Raw genomic sequence first — 16,010 nt, 5'->3', positions numbered from 1 at the left:
TATGATTGAGCGGCTAGCTGGCGACATGAATATGAAGGAGCCTTTGTGGGTTTCTGTGAGTCTAGATTCTCCTGAAGAGTCCCTTTCTCTTCTGAGCCCTGCTTAACACATGTGTACAGGAGGAGCCCTGTATTCATGACCTCAATGTTTGAGACAAAAAATAATCATGGATTTCTGAACATTAAGTAAACGCATTAAGGTAACATGTTGTTCCTGCTTATATTTCACACGCTTTACATAAACCTGTATTCCCTATGAGTGTTTGTTTTTTCCCTGAATTAAAGCTCAAACATGTTTATCCATTGTTTTAATTAAATAACGTTATAAGCTGTAACTGGTCAGTGAAATGCTAAACGTACTAAAAATTGGTATGTTTTGCTATTTCTAGCCACGCCCCTGACTCCGCCCACTGATTCAATCTTCGGTTATTCCCGCCCCCTGATTCTCCACCCACAGTTCCCCAACTTTTTTTTCCCCACTTCGACCACTGGTTAGGTATGCCAATCCTCCTCCCCCCTCTCTGGATAGGCTCATCCCCTGCAGTTATCTCAAGGCTTGTGAAAAGGACCTGACCTGGAAGTGGTACTTGCTATGGTCGGTTCTATTGTGGCTGGTGCAGCATAATTGATTTGTCTGGCCCTGGTAGCATTTCTGGGCATGTCTGTATTATCCTCTGCCCTGTTCTCTAGATTCTTCAAATTGGATGTTATTGTGTTTTTCCCCCATGTGTCTGGTGTCCGGACAGTATGCTGTGGTTTGGAAGCTTGTGTATTTGTCTGTGTCTGAAAGTGACAGAAAATGACTGTTCAAGAAGTTGGATCTACTTTCTGCTCAACCCTGGTGATGCATTTCACGTTTTCGTACTTTTTTTTGCCTCGCACGATAATTCCTGGTCCAGTAATTCGAGGTCTGGTACATCTGCATTCGGTATTTCTAGGGGAAATCATTTCAGGTACAAATTTCCTTTGCACTCTAATTTTGATCTCAGTAATGAACCCAGAGATACCGGGTACATTACAGGTTCTGGCCTTTCCAAACGCGAGGCCCTTGCTGAATGCTTGCAATTCTAGTCCTCACAGTTGGAATTACTGGCTAGAATCTTTATTTCGGAATCAGGTCAGGATTTACTGGCCCAATTAGCACTTAACTTGTAATGGGGCGGGCCGAGGTGTAAAATGTTCCAATTTCAGCACCCAGTACAGCAAAACACAGACAGTTGGCCCCTGTTGTAAGCACGTATGTGCATTTCTGTTGTTTTTTCAAAAACACCGCTATTAGGAATCCCAAGAAGTAAGGAAAGCAGAATGACAAATACCTGGGAGGAAATATGTCACAGAAAATGACTGGGAGAGTGACGTCTGGTGAAAGAAAAAAACAGGTCTTGGGAAGCAATGTGTCTTTGCTCGAGGCATAATGTCATGCGGTTCTCTGTCTCGCCGTGTACACATACACGCGCTGTCATGTCTTCCGCTGTAGAAGATTCGAGATAATTGCTCCCTCCACTGTGTCGCATATAGAGCCGTCTGCGAGGGAGCTCGTGGACTCGGGAATGAAGTCGAAAGCACGAGCTACAAATTGAAGTAAAATACACTTGAAATTAAAAGCCGTTGTTGTCAGCTTGCCTAGATAGTCGAACACGTGTATATAGTCAGTGTATATTTACGTCTGTTTTCCCTTGTCCTCCTACTCTAGAAAGCCGGCAAAAAGCCAAGTGGCAGGATATCAGCTGAGAAGTTGACAGTCTCGCAGGAGAAGATTGGAGACAGCAGGTAGGTGTGAATCAGAATTTCTTGCTGCTCGGCTGGCGCTGCTTTCCATTTAACACACTCCCCTCGGATCCCCGCAGCAAGAGACTCCTTCCTGGCAGGTGTTTCTATTCTGAGCACTTGCCCTCTTTTATCCCACCCTGCCCTTGGTGTATCCGTCCTGTGGCGCAGTCTTCCGCTTCGTGCTGAGCAAAAATCTACTTTAGCATCATTTTGTTTGATTTGGAAATGCTTACTGATAGAGGTGTGTCAGGAATCCATATGGTAAACTTTGAGCATATTCAGAGTGGGCGCTGCACTTCCTTGATGCGATAGTTTGCACAAATATCTGTACTGCTTTTGTCAGACACCTGCACAGTCCAGATTGACAGCATAACTACAAATACACTGCTAACTTCAAAACTATTCCCTACACACTACACTACAGGAATTGCAGCTGTGGCTTCCTCACTCTTGCAACCAATAAGACGTACTTGCCTTGAGGCAAAATTGCTGGTACCAGTGACTCCATACCCCAGCTTGATACATGACAAAGTAAGCGCAATGAACGGCAGCAGGTACCCTACTCCGGCTAAAAGCCAAACATCCCTATTTTGCAACAAGTAACTCCATGCACTCTGCTTGTTACGAGTGACAAAGAACAAACTATTGTTCGGGTAGAAGCTCCCCACTCCTGCTGACTGCCCACATAAAGCTTTTTGGAGTTCTTTATAACTCACCTTGCACATGTGCCAACGTGCACCCTCAAACACCAGCATTGTAGCTCCATCGCCAATGTAAATATATATAAATCCAAGACAGTCAACAAGAAATATATATATATATACTGGGGTGTGAGCCCAGGTCAAGCAACGGCCACAATCCCAGTGCGTGGTGATCCACAAAAAAGTCACTAATTCAACCTGTGCTTAGTCTGGGTAGCTTGGCACAAAAGACAGTCAGGCTAAACTTAGAGGCAATGTGTAAAGAATGTATGCAGCACATAAACAGTAATAAAGAAAAAACACAACACAACAAAACTCTAATGATTAGAACCGGAGTTATGAATTTGAAACACTTTTATTAAAAACTAGCAACTAAAAGTTCAAAACGCCAATCGCAGACATCTAGTCACACAAGACTGGGTCAAAGTCGAAAGTTATTGTTGACTGCGAAGGAGCACTCTTTGGATACAAGAAGTGGATGGGGACCGGTCAGCACATACCTACGGACTTTGAAAAAATCTTGAATAATAATGTTTGAGGAGGTATAAGTTCAGCAAGGCAAGGCTGCAGTAGTATCTGAGGAGGAAGCGTTGCTGTCGGATGGCCTTGGAGCAAACTTGCGATGAAGAATATTTCACCTTTGGACTTAGTATCCGAAATCGAAGTAAAAAATCGCCAGTGGTACAAGGCAGAGGGTTGTAACCGAAGATAAATCCACAAGGTCAGATACCCCTTTAGTGAAGGACTGTTGAAAAGAATGTAGAGTAGAAGCTGCAAAGTCAATCCGACCGGCGATGAACCTCGAGCGGATGGGCGAGCAGCTTGGTACTGCCCTTCTCCTAGATCTCAGAGCATTTTTGGGCCAAATTTTGTCTAAGTCCTCTGTTTTGGAAATTACCCATCTGGGTACCTTTAGCAGCACAACCAAGGGCCCAGGGATGGTGGGACACCTCTTGGGGGTTCAGGACTCCCTCAGGCAGGGTCCAGGTGCAGCTTCAAAATGGTGGGAGCCTTTTATGCCTCTGTGGGTATGAAGAGGAGGTCAGCCAATTAGCCCTTGTAGTCACATCTTGTTGGGTAATAGGCACATCTTGTTGGTGGATGAAGTCCCGTGGGCAGGTGAGGGTCCTTGGGAGCCAACAACTATTCCTGTTACCTCCAGTAAGTCCCACACAGTGGGATTGCTGAGAGGTCATCCAAGGTCCGCCCCCTTTCTCCACCACTCTGCAAACACGCCTCCTGGCCCACTACTGGTTGGAGGATGAAGTCCCCTTGGATGCTGAGGGTCCTGGGGGCCAACAACCCCGTCTGATACCTCTAGTAAGTCCCACACAACGAGATTTCTGTTTGCTCATCCGACGCCCCATCCCTTTTTCTCCACCACTCTGCAAACACACCTTCTGATGCACTACTGATTGGGGATGAAGTTCTCTTGGATGGATGCTGAGGGTCCTTGTGGGGCCAACAACCCATACTGACCTCAAATAAGTCCCACACAGTGTGATTGCTGAGAGAACGTCAGAGGCCCTGCCCGTTTCTCCACCACTCTGCAAATGTGCCTCCTGGCATACTACTTGTTGGGGTATGAAGTCCCTTTGGATGCTGAGAGTTCTTGTGGGTGAAGAAGCCCTGCTTTTACCAACAGTAAGTTCCACACAGCATGATTGCTGAGAGCTGGTTGCAGCCCCATACCCTTTCTCCACCACTTTGCAAACGTGCTTAGTTCTTAAAAAAACATAGAAATTCGCTTAAAAAACCAAAGGTTACAGGGTCCTTATAGTTTGGAAATAGATTTTTAAAACAACGTAGAAATTCACTGAAAAAAACAAAGGTTTACAGAGATTTTATTGTTAGGCTCAGATTTCAATTTTACAAAACCCTTGAAATTCAGCAGTTATAGTTACTTGAGCAAACTATAATTACATCCCCAATGCACTACAAATGACCGCACATATTACATCGCTCATGTCTTGGTCAGTGACATCACTTATGACATCATCCACAGAACCACTCACACACCCACTCATGCCTCCATACAGTGTCTTGTATGCTCACTCAAACACCCACCCTCACAACCTCTCCTATACCCATACAAATACTCACACGCCCACTCTCTCTTCCATAGAGCCATTCACACACCCACTCACTCAACCATTCACTCCCAAAAACTCCAACTTATACAACCAGTCACTCACCCATACAGTCACTCACACATCTACTCACACAACCTTACAGCCTCTAAATACAGCCACTCATTCACCCATACAAGCATGCCCACTCACTCACACACCCACACAACCACTAACATACCCTTTCACACATCCATACAAGCACTTGCATATCTGCTCCCTCACCCATACAGAAAATCAGGAACCCACTTTGAAGGGTTCAGAGACCTAGTTGGTGTGTATGGTTACTGCCAATTTTGTCAGTGTGTACCAAAATGAGAAGGAAAAATTTCTTTCTAGAGTCCCCTCACTCACCGGGGTTTCCCCACGGTGACATGCTTCATCATTGGGGCCATCCCAGTTCTCTACGAAAAGGGGCGTGCTACGACTAGCGGACTACGCGGGAGCACTATTTTGTGAAACGGCTATGTGTGGTGTAAAGTGTTGTGGTGGTGGAGTGGGTGTGTGATTAAAAATACCGTGCTAGTGGGCCTCAACAATTTATTCTGCTCCTAGTTTGGTATGTTAAAATGGGGTAACACTGTATTCTAACCTTAAATTTGGGCTAGATCAGTGTTCTGTGGTCGACATGTTTCAAGCTCCCCAAGCTTTTCATCAGGACCATACAGGGTCCAGCCCTGTATTTTCCACTCCTATATTTAAATAAATAGGTTGTTTTTCAAAAATAGTTGTTGTACTATGCGCTGTTAATGGTTAAACATGCGTTTTTATATATACGATTTGTATCCTATTCGTATTTATGTATGAGTGTTAAGTTTCACTTTATGGTCTCAGGTGAGGGCAGGATCGCCTCGTGGAAACATTGTTCCTATCGGCAAACCCACTCGGTACTACCTGTTCGATCCTCACCCGACCGCATATAGTCATTCACACAGACACTCACTCTCCAATACAACCACTCACACACAACTCACTTAACCACTCACACATACAGCTGCCACTCACTCACCCATACAGTCATTTACACTAAGCATGGGCGGAAAATCCGTTCCGCTCGCGGATTTTGCGGATTTTTGGCAAATTCGCCATCCGCGAGATTCGCAAATTTCCCGCAAAATCCGCGAGCGGAACAGATTGGGTCAAAAGTTGAAGCTGACTTTTGTAACTATTTTAGAATGGCGCCGGCAAGCTGCCAGCAAGCTGCCAGAGCCATTCTAAAATAGCTACAAAGTCAGCTTCAACAGGAAGCACTAATAGATAAAGTAAAGCAGGTGCTCGAGTTGAAGCTCAAATTCAGTTACACAATCATTAATCACCCCAAAATTGAGGTGATTAATGATTGTGTAACTGAATTTGAGCTTCAACTCGAGCACCTGCTTTACTTTATCTATTAGTGCTTCCTGTTGAAGCTGACTTTGTAGCTATTTTAGAATGGCGCTGGCAGCTTGTCGACGCCATTCTAAGTGGGGCTGAGGGCAGAAGGGCACAAAGTGGGACAGAGAGCAGAAGGGGACAAAAAATGAGTGGGGCAGAGGGCAGAAGGGCACAGAAACGAGTGGGGCAGAGGGCAGAAGGGGACAAAAAGGAGTGGGGCAGAGGGCAGAAAAGCACAAAAACGAGTGGGACAGAGGGCAGAAACAAGTGGGGCAGAGGGCAGAAGACCACAAAAACGAGTTGGGCAGAGGGCAGAAGAGCACAAAAATGAGTGGGGCAGAGGGCAAAAGGGCACAAACACGAGTGGGGCAGAGGGCAGAAAGGCACAAAAACGAGTGGTACAGAGGGCAGAAGGGCATAAAAAACGAGAGGGTGGCAGTGATGAACCAGAGGGCGCATCACGGTCTCGCCCAAAAAAAACCCCAAAAATAAAAATCTGCAAACTCGCACAAATTCGCGAAGTTTGCGGATCGCGAATTCGCAAATTCGCAAAATTCGCCCTTGCTTAATTTACACACCCAGTCACTCACTCATTTAGCCATGCAGATGCCCACTCTCTCACCCATACAATCACTCACATAGCCATTCACCCATACAGCCAGTGACACACCCACTCACTCACCAACAGTCACTCACACACCCACGCACACAGCTACTCACACACTTATTTATACACCCATGTAGCCACTCACACACCCATAGAGCAACTCACACATCCATACACCCACTCAGATACCCACCCAGATACCCATGCAACCACTGATACAACCGCTCACACACCTACAGACCTAGTCAGAAATCCATGCATTCACCCATACAGCCACTCGTGCATGTACTCACACCCATACAGCCACTCACACATCCACTCACACACTGATACAGACAGTCACATACCCACTCAGATCACACATTTTAGAGATAGTATCACTCATTTATAGTACAACTAGTTTACTAATCTAACTTTTTTAGTTGGTTAGTATATATGTTTAACACTCATAAACTCTTAAAAACGCGTACACTCACTTGATGATGTCATCAGTGATGTAATTAGCGATGCCATCAGTGATGCCACTGACTATGTCATGAGTGATGTAATATGTGAGGTCATAAGCAGTGCATTGTGGGGGACATAAGTTTTAGTTAGCTCAGGTAACTATAGCTGCTGAATTTCAGTGATTTTTTATGAGCAAAATCTTAGCCTAACTATAACGTCCTTATTTTTTCCAGTGTGTGTGTATATATATATATATATATATATATATATATATATATATATATATATATATATATATATATATATATATATATATATATATATATATATATATGTATATATATATATTGTACTACAGTTGTCCTTGTATACACAGGACAAAAAGTTTTTTAAGGCAGATACAAGGGATTGAATAGGAACCTGATTTTGTGATGGTGACTCTTGATGTGTTAAGTCTGTACACCAGTATAAGACACAACGATGGTCTGGAACTCAAGCCGTAAGATTTTTTTAAGGGGAAGGCCCCAACAGTTCTTGGAACATAGCAAAATGTTGGAAGAATTTATTTATTTCTGTTTACATAATAACATTTTCCTTTTCCAGGACCAAAGATACAGACAAATACAGGGTACAGCAATGGGCACCTGCTTCGCCCCCAGTTATGTGAACTTGTTAGTTGGCTGGTGGGAGAAGCAGGTGGCCTGGGCCGATACGGTGGATGAGTGGGTGGACAATATTGTGTTTTGGAGGAGGTACATTGACGACCTCTTCATAATTTGGAGTGGGTCAATGGAATCTGCAAAACAATATGTCTCCAGTCTTAATGAAAATAACTTAAACCTCAAGTTTGCAGGAGAGTTGAGCACCACACAAGTAACCTTCCTAGACTTGAAAGTTTTTGCGAGTGAGAACAAACTACACACAGCCCTATGTGGGAAGGAGACAGCGGGCAATTCAGTCCTACATGGGACCAGTAGTCACCCACAAAATCTGATCCAGAGTATCCCCTATGGGGAACTCTCAAGGATCAGTAGAAATGGCTCAAGGCCAGAAGATTACTCAAAAGCTGCAAATCAGAGTCTGGGTTGTTTTAAAGTGAGGGGTTACCTACAGAAAACGTTACAGGCAGCACAACTCAAGGCAAAGAGTAAGAACAGGACTGAACTTATACTGGGTGAAGGCAAAAGAAAAAAGAATGTGGAGACTTACAATTGTAGGATGATCACGAGATACTCCAATGCAGCAGGGGATGGCAGGGCAATCATGAATAAGACTGGCGCATTGTTAAATCACATGCAATGACCGGGAGAGATCTACCAGAGAGACCAAGCATAACATTCAGGAGGTCTAGGTCCATAAAAGATCACCTAGTGGAGAGTCACTTGGGGGCAGTCAAGAAACAACAGGGTCTGGTGGACCTACATGGCTCCTTTCCCTGTGGTAAATGTAGGGCATGTGCTACCAGCAAGAGGGTCACCTCATATGAGGTGCCTAGGATGAAAACAGTAAGGAAGATCACCAAATCCATGACATGCAGTACCACATTTGTGGTATATGGCTTGATTTGTTCGTGCAACCTCCGATAAGTGGGGAGCCCAATTAATCAGGTGACGATGAGGATCCTATAACACCAAAGGGCCATTGCCAGCAATGACACAAACTATCCGGTTGCTCAGAATTTTTGCGAGCCGTCACAGAAGCGATAGAACGCTCCTGCAGTACTATTGCCTTGACCACGTTCCCAGAGATGTCAGAGGAGGGGACAGGTTGAAGAGATTAAGGAGGCTAGAGTCAAGATTCATTATAGACCTCCAGTGCAAATTTCCAGGTGGATTGAACAGCGGGAGGAACTTGCTGTTCACCTAGGGACCTGATAGATCTGCAGGCATTATCTGGGCCAGTCAAGGACCTATTGAAGGGACTCAAGAGGGTACAACATCCTATGGAGTAAACGCATGCCCATTCAGGGCAAGATTGAGATACACTATACAGCGTGGTCAATGTAATATATGGTAGCACGATTTCCATTTAGGTCTTCAGCATGTATGTATTATTTTCAATGAGAAAATAGTAGACACATATAAGCCCATCCAGGGCAATATTGAGTTAAAAGGTCTACTTGTTGATAATGATCTCTTTAAGTGGTGCTAATGAGAATAGTGAAACGCGGCGGCTGTGCTTATATATATATATATATATATATATATATATATATATATATATATATATATATAGTAAGCTGTATGTGTAAATATTGTAAATAGTGTACATAGGATTGCTTAAAATCACTCACTTTATGATTTAATTAGAAACGATATGTGTGTGATAAGGAATATACATATATTGCTTTATTAAGTAAAGCATGAATCATGTCTCATAATATGTTCAAAGGTGGCACCCACAGTGATGCAAAAGTTTGTTTGTCCGTTTTCTAAATGACAACCAATTGATGTGTTTAAATGTCACCATGACAACGGTGCCCACCGACATTGACACAGGCAGGATTGCCGGAACGCGTTGTTTGTTGAATTTATTTTGCCAATAAATCTTTAAAAAGATTTGAGTAAAGTGAGTGCTGGTCCATTCTACTTGTGTGGGGAGCTGGATATATATATATATATGTATGTATATATATATATATATATATATATATATATATATATCGTGCTCAATCTCAGTCTTGGTTCCCTTGCACTCGCGATCGGGTGCTTTGTTGCGTGGTGACGGACACCACGCGGATCTGCAAATCCCCAAGCTCAAGGTACACAAAATAATGCAACAGCACTCACAGGAACATTTTCTCTCCCAGATTTTATTGGGCTTTAACTCACATGACCATAATATATATATATATATATATATATATATATATATATATATATATATATATATATATATATATATATATATATATATATATATATATATATATATATATATACACACACACATGCACACATGCATACATAGATTGACATTTTTTGCATTGACAGTAACATTGACAGTACACTGTTTGTGTGTCTTCAGGAAGTCAAACATTGTAGAAACAAAGAACACATGAACCCTCTCACCCCCACATCACAACAAAATATAATGTACCTGGTTACACCCTTATAACAATGTTAAACTACCAGATTTGTTACCACACACACACAAAGCACGTCACAGTAGCCAAGCTGTGTGACACATTCCAAACAGGTTTCACTGTCTTGTCAAAGCAGGATCAACTTCAGTACATGCAGTGGCACTCCACAGTGCACCTCACAGTACAAGGGGACATCCACTGTCAAAAAACAACCCGTACTCACAGTAAACGCCATTCACTCACTCATTTACATCTGGGAGTGAATAGTACAATACATTTCACTCTGTACACGTACCCAGAAACAGTGTTGCCACTGGGTGATATCTCGGTAACACAATGACACAAATTACTTTTAGTTACCAAATGAATAAACATAATGTGGCATAAACCAAAGTACTTGTTTATATACACCTAAATCTTATACATTTCAGTGTTTATAAACTGTAAATTGCATTAACATTAGCAAATTAAATGTATCTACACTTGTCAATCAACTAATAGTTTGCAGACATGGGACAAAAAGACCATAATTGTACATTTGGTCTGCACGCTACTAAAACAGAGTTCATTCATCTTCTAAATGCAGAATGTTGGACAACACTTAGTAACTCCAAATAGTGCCATTATTGCTTCTCTCTTTCTTGGTAAAAGCAGCACTAAATAAACATCCTAATGCAGAAGCTTTTAGCATTCCCCCTCTTCACTTGAAAGTACCTCATAATGTTCCCATGCCTGTTGCAGGTCCCTAGAGTGAACAGAGAATCCTTTTAACATAGTTTCCTTCACCCATCACAAATGGAGAGAACCATACTTCTACCCACGTTGCCCCACCAACCCCACCCAAACATGCTACAGGTGCCGACTATGACTTTTTGAATGTCTTAATAGGCATTCAGAGATAGAAATGAATTAATTTCAAATGGAACTAAGTGGTACATGAGGACTTCGTCTATGCCTATTGCCTCATCAGAATCAAGACAAAGGGCCTGATTTAGAGTTTGGTGGATAGGATACCCCATCACAAATGTGATGGATATCCTATCTGCCATAATAAAAGTTTATTATATTTTATAGCACTTGTATATGGTGGATGGGCTGTCCATCACATTTGTGATAGAGTATCTGATCCGTCATACTCTAAATCAGGCCCTAAGTCAGCATCCACAATGGAGATGTTTCCTGGTGCTTAAATGGCTCTGCTTGTTGTATTATTTTGTGTTGTACTGTAATTGCATTTATCTAGCTATTAATACCCCTGATGTGGCCTTGAAGGGCGTTACAGTGGGCAGCACACTACTGCAGGGCCCAAGGTTAGTGGATAATTCTGTGTTATGGGTTAGTATTGGTTATCGTTGGTTGTTGGGGGTTAGTTAAAGAAACCATTCCATGCATTTACTCCAATTTATCTGTGGTAGATTAAATTAATAGGAGTTAGATGTGATCATTGGAGGACTGTTCAATAGAAAGGAAGGCGAGAGATTCAGTCATTAGTTTTAAATCAAAGTCACTTTGTCATTCATGGTTTTAGGATTGGGGGTCAGCATACTGCACTATAGAATTTGCATACAACTTACTACCACCATAGTACCCCCAAATGGGGTGCCCAAGCACCTATTCATACAGATAGCATGCTATCTACGTATTTGGATAGGTAACAATATGTTGACAAATGCTGACCCAGCAACAAAAGCTTAGATGGAAACCTGTAAAGCCCTTACTGAGCGGGTTCTCCTTTCATCTGAGGAAGGGGATTTTGTATGCGGAGTAGGCTGATCTTGTTCTCTCTTGATCAGTAGTGCGTAGTGCATGACATCTGCCTGTAGACAACAAGGCCAGAATTTGTATTTCCACTTGTCTTTGTGAAAAAAGATCATACAGATTCTCAGATGGATCATGTTGGTAATAGCCAAAATATTAACCGCTCTCCTGAACTCCAAATTATTCTCAGTGGCTCTTAACTCTGTAGGTAGGGAATTCCATAATTGTAATAACTCTTGATACTAATTCAGTAAAAGCACTGGTACAGAACAGAATTACTACTAGATAAAAAACACTTTGGTTGTATTGATTGAATATGGAATGAAATGGTAATCAGTGGCTTTGCCCTGCACATTTTGGTTACGCGTTTTATCAGAAATTAACTTTCTAAAGTGACTGAAGATGTACACCATAGGCTGGGGTATCCCTCATTTCAGATATTAGTGTAACTCAGCTCAGATTGGACTCGCTTACTAAATCTAAAATATAAAACCATTATTTTTTTCTTGAACAAGGGGAACGGTGGGGCTTATGGCATCAATAAATTACTGCATAAGAATTTATTTGTATGCCCATCAAATCATAGCCATTGGCTTCCCTGTCACAAGAAGAGCAGTAAGTAAGATGGTCCCCTCCTTTTTTTAACATAAAAGATCACACGTAAGAGTATTAAAGCTGTGCCCAGATGGACACTGCCCTACCAAACTAACTAGAAGTCCCACTATTTTGAAAACTACTCAGGTGTGGAAAGTCCACCACTACGCATAGGACATGTTAGTCAGTGAGACCTTCGGTAAGCAATGGATGACGCACTGTTGTTTGAGTAGGGAGCACCTACTAATGAACTGTATGGATTTGCAGCTTATATGATTTGGACGTGAACATCTGCCAGTCACTGATCTCTCACTAACCTACAAAACCAGTAACGGATTGCTGACACCTCTTGGTGGATAAGGGACATGGCAGCTTCCCCCCCCCTGACTATGAAGCTTTTTATTTTCTGGCCTCCTTCATTGCACTTCCTAGACAAGAATTTAGACTTCTTTTCATATAGCTGGTATCTCAGTACTCTTGTCCTATCGTCAGTCATGTTTCTTGCCCACATCGCCTCCATCTGGGTGCATATCTTGCCTTCATGCACATGAACTTCTAATATGCACAGCCCTTCCTCTACAATGCTGCACTGTGCACAACTAGCCGATTCGCAACCTCTTATCCTAAGTCCAGCTACTTCTCCCTCGACCTGTGCACAGTGCTTGTGGCACCATAATTGAAGTTCATCCACGACCCTTAAACATCTCACTTACACATAAATGTAGACTACTTCCGTAGCCTGCACTCACAGTACAACCTCCACTCCACTCTCCTTGTGCACTGTTATAAGTGTGCTTAGAACTTCTCCATGCATTTTCACTCACAAGCTTCTACCACAGTACACTTCCCATGCAGCATGATTAGAGCAGTCAGTAATCACCCAAAACCAACGTTTAGGACAACTAACACTTCACCTCCATACACGTGTCTTCTCAGAGTGAGGTAATAGCGGTTCACAGCTATTTTTTGGTCACACTAGTGGTCACAAAGAATGACAGTTGGACATTCAAAGGTGCTCACTCAACAGCACAAGCTCGGGTAGAATACTTTAATTGGAGTAAAGTTCTTAACTCATAAAAGCGAGAGAGGGACTGTTGAAAGAAGCGGAGCAGAGGTGCCATGGCAGCCGTCCTCCAGAATTTCCTCACAGGGCTCCTCACAATCTTCGGGCTTGGACCAGTACCGCTGAAGTCGCGCCACGTTGGGCGCCAGTTGAAGAACCGGGGTTTAACCCAGCGGCGTCAGGGGCACGCCTAAGATCTTCGAGTTCACTTGTCTTGGTATACAGAGACACGGAATACTTCTGGATGGCATCAGAGACCAAGTTTATTAGCTGCAGCTAGTAACAGTGATCCTAGAAATACATCACAGTGTAAATTCTCAGGAGACTGCTCATTTTACTAAGGCGAGACGTCTCCTTTTATACCCAATATTCACATTATAAATGTACACCCACTGCAAAAAATTCTAGCCAATAAGATACATTTTCAAACAAAGTATCACATAACAAAAACTCAATTTACAGTATCCCAACCCAAAAGTTAATTATTAGGAATGTCCCAAATTCAGTCTTCACAAGCCGGAAAAACCTATAATTGAAAGCATAACCTGTGTAATGAAGAAACATAAAAAAGAAACAGTAACAGATGCTGAACAAGATAAGGCATGTGCAAGGAAACTAAAAGTTAACGATGTCCTGAACATTGATTGGCAATCTCAGACAAAGATCGATCAGGGAAATTGGCCTTGCGAGGTCAGTTTCAGGTGAAGAGGTCAGTTTCTTACAGTTCATTTCAGAGTCAAAAAGAAACCTAGTTAATGTATACATGAACTAAGAAGGCCAGGCCACTTTATTCGCCAGGCTACCTTCACAGGCCTACGTGAGGGCAACACAAAATAGTGGCACAAAATGGAGTCAGACTCGAGAATTACAAAACCTCAGACCCTCCTTTTACCATTACGTAGGCAATAACCTAAGACGCATGTTAATCTGAATCTAGGTCTATGTCGATATTCATTAGGTCATCAAGGTGTTGCTGTAGCATCATCTTATTATTCTCTACTTCTCTCGGGACAGGTCTCCGAACACACATAGTAGCACAAAGACTACAAATGGCGGGACCACACTGGATGCAAAGACAACAAGAGAAAAGGATGGTTAAAACCATACCAAGGAATGTCAGAGTTTTCCATCCCCATTTGGACAGCAGTCCCCAAAACCATCCCGTCAATGACCAGTCTCCTTCGTCTACATGGATAGACTCAGAGATTTTATACAACCTAGAGATGGCTTGGTACACTGTAGGGGCATTATTTTTATTTATTTTTAATTATCTAAACTTGTATTGCGCACAGCTACCCTCAATGGGTTTCCCGGCGCCAGGGACAGACAAGAGAAGAAAGCAAGCAAAAAGCCCAAACAGAACAGACAGTGCAGAAGGATCAATTAAACAAAAGAGTCTTTAATTTCTTTCCGAAATGAGAGGAGATCAGTCTCGGCTTTCAGAGCTGGCGGAAGAGCATTCCACATCCTTGGACCAAGATAGGAAAACGAGCGGCCGCCCATTTTGGCCAATTTAATTCTAGGGACCAAGAGATTGCCACTGGTGGAGGATCTTAAAGTACGACCAGGCTCATAGACTTGAACCAGGTTCTGCAGGTATTTAGGAGCAGAGCCCTGCCGAATTTTGAAAAGAAGACATAAGGTTTTAAATTGTACGCGGTTCGGGACCTTAAGCCAATGAAGGTCACACAGACCCTTGGCTGCAGAAGATCTCTGGGGTACATTACACAATAAACGAGCTGATGAGTTTTGCACCACCTGGAGTTTGTTTATTGTGGCCTTATCGGCCCCAAGATAAAGCACATTCCCATAGTCGATGCGGGAGATCACAAGAGCCTGGACCACAGTTCTCCGAGTAGAGCAAGGTAACATCCATAAGATATTCTGCAACCATCTTAAGATGGAGAAACAGATTGCAGCGACCTTTGTTACCTGCTGTCTCATTGAGAGCTTATCGTCAATAAGAAAGCCGAGGTTGCGGGCTACGGGGGTTGGATTTGGCAGAGGACCCATGTTGCAGGGCCAATGTCGAGGGCCCCACAGATCTTTACGTTTGCCCAAAATAACAACCTCGGTCTTATCACCGTTGAGCTTGAGCAGATGGTCGTGCATCCAGGCAGCAACGCGTGATAGGCCAGACTTCAAAGCAGAGACCTCGTGGCCCTCACTGCTAGAGAGAGAGAACACTATCTGCGTGTCGTCAGCATACGAATAGATTGTTAGGCCGGCGTCCTCCACGATGGTGGCAAGGGGTCTGATGTAGATATTAAACAGCAAAGGGCTGAGGATCGACCCCTGGGGGACGCCGTATGCTGATGAGTAGACAGCAGATTCAGCTTCGGTCGAAAATACCTGAAAGGTGCGTCCGCTTAAAAAGGAGGCAATCCAGGCCAGCGCAGATCCAGCAACACCAAGGGAGTGGAGAGAGTCAAGGAGGATGGAATGAGACACGGTATCGAACGCTGCACTCAAATCCAAAAGGA

The 16,010-nt window shown here is 43.1% G+C and overlaps 1 protein-coding gene across 1 annotated transcript in view; it reads left to right on the top strand.

Annotated features, from left to right (window-relative positions):
* Positions 1 to 798: 798 nt before the first annotated feature.
* The window catches only part of MORN1 (MORN repeat containing 1), a 499,511-nt gene continuing 484,299 nt past the window's right edge, over positions 799 to 16,010 (top strand). The window contains exons 1-2 of the mRNA XM_086919389.1: positions 799 to 840; positions 1,693 to 1,769. Coding sequence (XP_086775515.1) covers positions 799 to 840; positions 1,693 to 1,769 — 119 coding nt within the window. The remainder of the gene's footprint in view (positions 841 to 1,692; positions 1,770 to 16,010) is intronic.

The sequence above is a fragment of the Lissotriton vulgaris genome, chromosome 5, assembly GCF_964263255.1.
Source record: "Lissotriton vulgaris chromosome 5, aLisVul1.2, whole genome shotgun sequence".
NCBI classification, from domain to species: domain Eukaryota; kingdom Metazoa; phylum Chordata; class Amphibia; order Caudata; family Salamandridae; genus Lissotriton; species Lissotriton vulgaris.
Note: the sequence above shows the minus strand (reverse complement) of the source record. Positions and strands in the feature narration are given on the sequence as shown.